The 8,317-nt window shown below is 36.3% G+C and overlaps 1 protein-coding gene across 1 annotated transcript; it reads right to left on the minus strand.

Annotated features, from left to right (window-relative positions):
* Positions 1-4,971: 4,971 nt before the first annotated feature.
* On the minus strand, positions 4,972-7,156 carry LOC129503012 (heat shock cognate 71 kDa protein). The gene has a single exon (XM_055314888.1). The coding sequence runs from the start codon at positions 7,082-7,084 to the stop codon at positions 5,144-5,146; it is 1,941 nt and encodes a 646-aa protein (XP_055170863.1). The 5' UTR covers positions 7,085-7,156; the 3' UTR covers positions 4,972-5,143.
* Between the last annotated feature and the right edge of the window lie 1,161 nt (positions 7,157-8,317).

An 8,317-nucleotide genomic window follows, 5' to 3' on the forward strand; every position in this document is an offset into this window, starting at 1 on the left:
ATGGAGATAAAAGCAGAGTTTAGTAAAAAAGAAAACAAATATAATCTAGAGAAACACACAGAAGACACAAATCTTTCTTGAGTTGATGAAGAAAAAAGAAGGCATGAATACATTAGGAATTTGAAAGGAGATATGAATCCAGGTTCCATTTACATTTAATATAATGGGAGAATTCTATCATAATCTTATGTGGATAAACTAAAAAAACATTACACAAAATATATAAAATATGAGACTAGGTTTTAAGCTTTCTGTTTGACATAAGTGCTATGTGAATTACACCTTAGTATATCAGGAGAGAGAACATTTACCCTTGAATTTAAGATGGGAATGGGGTAAAGTGAGAATTAGAAAAGAGTAAATTAAAAAGTTAGCATTTGGCCTTGGGAAAAAATTATTTAAAAAAGCCCATCCAAAAATTAACAAGGCAGGAAACAACAAATGTTGGAGAGGATGCGGAGAAAAGGGAACGCTCTTACACTGTTGGTGGGAATGTGAACTGGTGCAGCCACTCTGGAAAACTGTGTGGAGGTTCCTCAAAGAGTTAAAAATAGACCTGCCCTACGACCCAGCAATTGCACTGTTAGGGATTTACCCCAAAGATTCAGATGCAATGAAACGCCGGGACACCTGCACCCCGATGTTTCTAGCAGCAATGTCCACAATAGCCAAACTGTGGAAGGAGCCTCGGTGTCCATCGAAAGATGAATGGATAAAGAAGATGTGGTTTATGTATACAATGGAATATTCCTCAGCCATTAGAAACGACAAATACCCACCATTTGCTTCAACGTGGATGGAACTGGAGGGTATTATGCTGAGTGAAGTAAGTCAATCGGAGAAGGACAAACAGTGTATGTTCTCATTCATTTGGGGAATATGAATAATAGTGAAAGGGAATATAAGGGAAGGGAGAAGAAATGTGTGGGAAATATCAGAAAGGGACACAGAACATAAAGACTCCTAACTCTGGGAAACGAACTAGGGGTGGTGGAAGGGGAGGAGGGCAGGGGGTGGGGGTGAATGGGTTATGGGCACTGAGGAGGACACTTGACGGAATGAGTACTGGGTGTTATTCTGTATGTTGGTAAATTGAACACCAATAAAAAATTAATTTATTAAAAAAAAGGAAAGCAAAAAATAATAAAATAAAATAAAATAAAAATAAAATAAAATAAAATAATAAAATAAAATAAAAAAGCTCATCCAAATTGCTAGAATGAGCAAGAGCAAGAAGACAGGAAATCTCATGTTGAAGTGAATTCATAGCATTTGGCTGTTTTGTAGGGCAGGTTATATGGATGTAGATTTGGTAATACTGAAAGAAAACATTAAATATTTTCATATTCTTGGATAATACAGTCACAGCAGTATAGAAAATATTTATTGTTTCTAATATCTTATTAGGTATTGGGAGACAATTAGAATGAAGCTCACCTTTATGTACATCTTGGCATTACCAACCCATATGCTCCAGGATTCTCTTTTCAAGAATTGTTTAATAAGGCATTCCTGGAAAGGTAGAGATAGATACCCTCCCTGGAACAAATTCATTTACATTCAGTGATAGTAAACAGGAAGACTTCCCATTCCCAGAGGACATTCAGAATAATAAAAATGAATATGTCTTTTTGTCTTTTCAGAAGATATTTGATTACATTCTAAGACAAAGATAATTCTTTCTCCAAGGTGGGGAAAGACAGGTTTGCCAGTACCTCCTATATGATGCCAGAGTTTCCTAATCTCAAGTCCCTCTTTCATGTACACCCACAGCAGATGCAGGTAATAGCTGAGTCTTCTCACAATCACTCTATGGAAATTAAGGATCAGGGAAATGACACCAATGGTTACTCTTGCTTTAAGTAATAAAACTGTCTAAATCCATGTGTACTCATTGTCTCCTTGCCAGCTGAATCTGTGGAAGTGTGACAAGCCAATCTAGCTCTTGCCACCATGCTGCTGTTTAGTAATGATTTACCTGATTGACATTAGCTTGATATTTCTAAACTCTGGAATAGTTGGGAAATAATTAATATGGAGTTTGGGAAAGAAATACAGATATACACAACAAATATATTTTAAAAATGTTATTATTTATGCCACATTTATTTTTTTATTCCACATTTATTGACAATAATATATACTCCAATTTAGTTCTTCCTAAAAATTAGATGTGTCAGCATGGATCTGCTCTCAGCTCCTATCTTACTAAAGGTACAAGTACTTTGATATCATTAAAATCACATGAGAGAGACATGGTACACATGAAGCTTATGACATTCATTTTGTGGCTTAACTTTATTTAACTACAGGGCATCAGCTTTAAAATCAGAAAGCAAAATTTTTCAAAGACATAGGGGATACAGAGGATCATTTTGGCTTTATGGTTATTCAGTTCTTATTGTTTTCTTATAGTTTCAAAAATATCAGATGAAAATATGATTGCCAGTAACTCATCCTTTTAGTTCTTTGCGAATGGATTTAAATTTTTAAGATAAAAATTTCTCAAAAATGTATCCAAAACTAGTAATCTATAGATTACCATACACCTTAGAAAAAGTTTAAGTCTTTATGATATGTATACGGTGAGTATAGTTCTCTTGTTTGATTAAATAATTATAGGTCCATATATTTTTATAAAATTCAAAAACTTGTCCTTCAGGTCTGATTTCTCAAAAGTTTTCAAAAGCTTAGCTCTGCTTGTTGGATATAGGACAGGGAGAAGAGGTAAATCTTTAGAAGAGTACACCTGCAAACTGTTGTAAATTAAAATATGTTTTCTTTGATGAAATCATAATTTCAACATAATCACTACACCAAAGTAAGGGGAAAATAAATGCCAGTCTTATTAATTAATGGAAGAAAAAGGTCCATCGTAATATCTGCTTGTGTGAGATCTGGGATTGTGGATGATCTAATTTAACAGAAGTATTCATTTTAGATGACAATTATAAAATTTCATTGGACTTTGCTACTAATATGAATCATAGAACCAAATCCATCTCCTCTGCCAAGCATACACATTAGCACAGAGAGCCATATCTTTAGACTACTACTACTACTGCAATATTTTCCTCAATAGACACTAATGGTGAAACCCAAAATATATCAATATATTCTGAGCAGGTGCAATAGGTTTAACATTGTGGTGAGGTAGAAACCTAATGCGGTGGACATTTAAGATAAAATGTTCCTGCTTTTAAAGGAATTATTAGAGAGTTGATTGAATCCCAATGAATCAATAGTTTATAATGCAATAAATAATGGAGATTGTAAGTCTTGGATATAGTCCCAGTTTTGTTATTCTCAATTTTTGTTGTCATGACTTAGTCGTTGTCTTATGACTTATTATTGATTGTATTGTACAAACTGTTTCATATGGTAGTTTAAAAACTCTTCCATGTTTTTATTCCTTCAACAAATTTGTTTAATGGCTACTTGATATGAGACACTGTTCTGGCTACTGAGATTACAGCATTATAGAAAATGGCATAGTCTCTGCTTTCTTAGAATATTCATTATGGTAGTTTGAAACAGAAAATATGTAGATGAACAAATACTTATATCATGACAAATGCTGTGAAGAAAAACAGCAGAATAAGAGGATGGGATAGTAAAGCCAATTTTAACAGGCTCAAATTCACTGTTTTTTCTGTGTCTTGAATATACAACTGCCAATTGTTATAAATTCAATGTTATTACTTGTGAAGTACTATCCCATATTCATTCATTTAGTGAAAACCTAGTATGTGTAAGGTATTATAACAATCATTATTTTTACTGAATGATGTCAATTTCTCTGTATTGAATAGATTTTGAAATGATTCTCTGACTTATAACAATATATGTAGATTTTATATATATATAGTTCTATATTTTAATGAATCATTTAGTTAAAATCATGTCACTATGCCATAAGTAGAATAAAATTGCCCGTGAAATATATTAAATATGATTCATAGCAGATAATAAATCTCTTTCATATATTTATGCATACTTAAATAGAAGGTTTCTCTTATGAGTTGGGTTTATAGTATCGGCTAGAATTTTTATTTTGTTTTTTTTTTAAGATTTTTAAAATGTATTCATGAGAGACATAGAGAGAGAGGCAGAGACACAGGCAGAGGGAGAAGCAGGCTCCATGCATGGAGCCCAATGTGGGACTCGATCCCGGGAATCTAAGATCATGCCCTGGGCTGAAGGCAGGCGCTAAACTACTGAGCTACCTAGGGATCCCCCGGTTAGAATTTTTAAATGATCATAATAATACATTTGTATCCAGGAAAATCTTTATATACTTTTGAATTGACCATATGTAACTTTTCCTTTATATCAATACCACATGCTATTCATCACTAGCTAATGCATAGCTTCATCAAGAGTAGGATTAAAAGTTAAATTTGCTTCCTTTGTCAGAGCACATTTTCCTTCATAAATATTAAGGTACAGGTTTAGAATATCCTTAATTGGACTCTTTTAATATTGTGGATGGCCTCCAAAGTCATATTCTCTTGTTACTAAAGATGATAAATTCTAAGTGTGGATACTATTAATATTTATTTACATGGACTTTTGTTCTTCAGATCATTTGATAAGTGAAAGTTAATATAGATACACAATTATTTTTGTGCTTCACTCAAGACCTTGTCAGAAAGCCCTGCCTTTGGCAATGCTGGAGAAGCTAGTACACTAGAGATCTCCAAGACAGGGCAGGAAATAATTTGACAATCTACTATAGGGACAAATCTAGAACTCTGAGTGCCCTCAACAAGTATTCAACAAAAATTTGTTTCATCAGGGATATTTATGGGCTAATTACATTTGATGACATAATGTAGGAGTTTTAGCCATTATTTGTAACATTGTTTCTATAGATAAATTAGTTTCTTACTACCGATTTATCAATTTTTTTGCCAATTTTAAATACAGTTTTATTTAAGACATTGCATTTTCCACTTAACAATACAGTGCTTATAAAGTGCAATGTTTATTTCCTTTCCCTGTGCACATATTCCATATTCAAGTATCAAGAATGCCCAGTATATTTACTATAGCAGCTTGACTTTAAAACTGCCATGGAATTTGCTACAAATTTGGGTCCTTCAAATGTGTGGAACAATGCTAGACCTGTCATCAGGTTGGCTTAATCAACCTCTTCAATGGTGGGCCCAGAGGAGGCACCACCAGAGGGAGGAGCTCCACCACCAGGAAAGCCTCCAGGCATTCCTCCTGGCATGCCTCCTGCACTCTGGTATAGCTTCGTAATGATGGGATTGCAGACTTTCTCCAGCTCTTTCTGCTGATGTTCAAATTCTTCCTTCTCTGCAGTCTGGTTCTTATCAAGCCAGTTGATGATTTCATTGCACTTGTCAAGAATCTTCTGTTTGTCTTCATCATTGATTTTGCCCTGAAGTTTTTCATCTTCAACAGTTGCTTTCATGTTGAAAGCGTAAGACTCCAGTGAATTCTTGGAAGACACCTTGTCTCTCTGCTTCTCATCTTCGGCTTTGTACTTCTCAGCTTCCTGGACCATGCGCTCAATGTCCTCCTTGCTCAAGCGGCCCTTGTCATTAGTGATGGTAATCTTGTTCTCTTTTCCTGTGCTCTTATCCACAGCAGACACGTTGAGGATACCATTAGCATCAATATCAAAAGTGACTTCAATCTGAGGAACGCCACGAGGAGCAGGAGGTATGCCTGTGAGTTCAAACTTGCCAAGTAGGTTGTTATCCTTAGTCATAGCACGCTCACCTTCATAGACCTGAATAAGCACACCAGGCTGGTTGTCAGAGTAGGTAGTAAAGGTTTGTGTCTGTTTGGTAGGAATGGTAGTATTGCGCTTGATGAGCACAGTCATGACTCCTCCAGCAGTTTCAATACCAAGAGAAAGTGGGGTGACATCCAATAGCAGCAAATCTTGAACATTTTCAGATTTGTCACCAGAAAGAATGGCTGCCTGGACAGCTGCACCATAAGCAACGGCCTCATCAGGGTTGATGCTCTTATTCAGTTCCTTTCCATTGAAGAAATCTTGCAGAAGTTTCTGAATCTTGGGGATACGGGTAGAACCACCCACCAGAACAATGTCATGGATCTGAGACTTGTCCAGCTTGGCATCTCGAAGAGCTTTCTCTACAGGGTCCAGGGTGCCACGGAACAGGTCAGCATTTAATTCTTCAAACCGGGCACGAGTAATAGAGGTATAGAAGTCAATTCCTTCATACAGAGAATCAATCTCAATACTGGCCTGGGTGCTGGAAGAAAGTGTACGCTTAGCCCGTTCACATGCAGTACGGAGACGGCGGACGGCCCTCTTGTTTTCGCTGATGTCCTTCTTGTGTTTGCGCTTGAATTCTGCAATAAAATGGTTGACCATTCTGTTATCAAAGTCTTCTCCACCTAAGTGGGTGTCTCCAGCTGTGGACTTGACCTCAAAGATCCCATCTTCAATAGTAAGGATTGACACATCAAAAGTGCCACCTCCTAAATCAAAGATCAACACGTTCCTTTCAGCTCCAACCTTCTTGTCTAAGCCATAAGCAATAGCAGCAGCAGTTGGCTCATTGATAATTCGAAGTACATTAAGACCGGCAATAGTTCCAGCATCTTTGGTAGCCTGACGCTGAGAGTCATTGAAGTATGCAGGTACCGTGACAACTGCATTGGTAACAGTCTTCCCAAGGTAGGCCTCTGCAATTTCCTTCATCTTCGTCAGGACCATAGAGGACACCTCCTCTGGATAGAAACTTTTGGTCTCCCCCTTGTATTCTACTTGGACTTTAGGCCTGCCAGCATCATTCACCACCATGAAGGGCCAATGCTTCATATCAGATTGGACGACAGCATCATCAAATCTACGTCCAATCAGCCGCTTGGCATCGAAAACCGTGTTGGTGGGGTTCATCGCAACTTGATTCTTCGCAGCATCACCGATCAATCGTTCGGTGTCCGTGAAAGCGACATAACTTGGGGTGGTTCGGTTTCCCTGATCATTGGCAATTATTTCCACTTTCCCGTGCTGGAAGACACCCACGCAGGAGTAGGTGGTGCCAAGATCGATCCCGACTGCAGGTCCCTTAGACATAGTTGCTTCTGTGTGGGCCGGGCTCGGCTCGCGGAGACAACAGCCGTCTGCAGATCTGGCGCCGCGTTCAATGAGACCCTGATTTATCAATTTTGGGTCCAATATTATCACATATTAAAGTCAACCTTTCAGTAAGTGATGAATAAAATTATGTCACAACATGAAAATCCCACTGAAATTGCAAACATTCTAACATTAATAAGAAGGAGAAAAAGGAAGCTATCATAACTGGGTATTTGTACCTGGGCTTGCTTGTCTTACCTGACCAAAGGATTCAATAGTCTTTGTAGAATGCAAATAGCTGTCACAAGTATTTTTAAATATCTCTTTTTATTATTCCGAGTAGAACAACAAAGCATAAGATGAAGCATTAGTAATTGCTTTTCTAGATCTAGGAGAATTCTAATTTGTTGCCTGTTGAAGGATTGTTATGAGCAGCTACAATTCTCTTCCAAAATGCCAGTCTAGAATCTAGGTTTTAAAAATTGTTCTTTTATATCTTAGGTTCACTATATTCATTTATATTTCAGCTGGTTGGGGCTTTATATCTGGTGTAGATGTCCTGGGAAGTGCAAGTAAATGTTTTTTGATTATGGTAGATGCTAGTTGGTAGAAAAGTCTAGAATATACAAAATAAGATATATTTAGTAACCATTCATAGAAAAAATATTCTGTAGTGACCTGTCCCTCCTCTCTGTCCACCTTCCACTAGATAGGTTATAACTGGGTATTTTATTTTTCATGATAAGTATTTGTTAACATCATATATGCCCTATGGAAAATAACATCCTGTGGATTAAGGCAAAACTATTGGAAAAATCTACAAAATCTTAAAATTTCTAAGAGAAATTTTAGCTCACAAACATACAAATCCTTTTGAGTATAAATGGGCATTTACAAAAAAAGCTTCTGTTATTTCTTTCTCAATGTGGCTTATCCTTATCTTTTGACACAAAAAGATAGTAAATATCTCTTGGTCTATGTAATCAGTGGTCATTGACAAACCTGGCATTAAAAGCATTAGGCAGTATAAGAGAAGAAAACAAAATAATAATAATAATTAAAAAAGGATTTGTGTTTGCATCACCAAATGTTTTTATTATAAGAAAATGTGTTGTTGATAAAGAATCTACCAAAAAATAATCAGCTGCTTTTCACTTTACATGAGCTATAATTTAAAAAAAACCACAAAACCTAATTACTAGGTACTTAATTTTTCATTCATTCACTTTT

Source organism: Nyctereutes procyonoides, unplaced genomic scaffold, assembly GCF_905146905.1.
Source record: "Nyctereutes procyonoides isolate TBG_1078 unplaced genomic scaffold, NYPRO_anot_genome, whole genome shotgun sequence".
Lineage (NCBI taxonomy): Eukaryota > Metazoa > Chordata > Mammalia > Carnivora > Canidae > Nyctereutes > Nyctereutes procyonoides.

Excerpts from the sequence above, each read along its gene's own strand:
- LOC129503012 (XM_055314888.1), bottom strand. The coding sequence starts at position 7,084 with ATGTCTAAGGGACCTGCAGTCGGGATCGATCTTGGCACCACCTACTCC.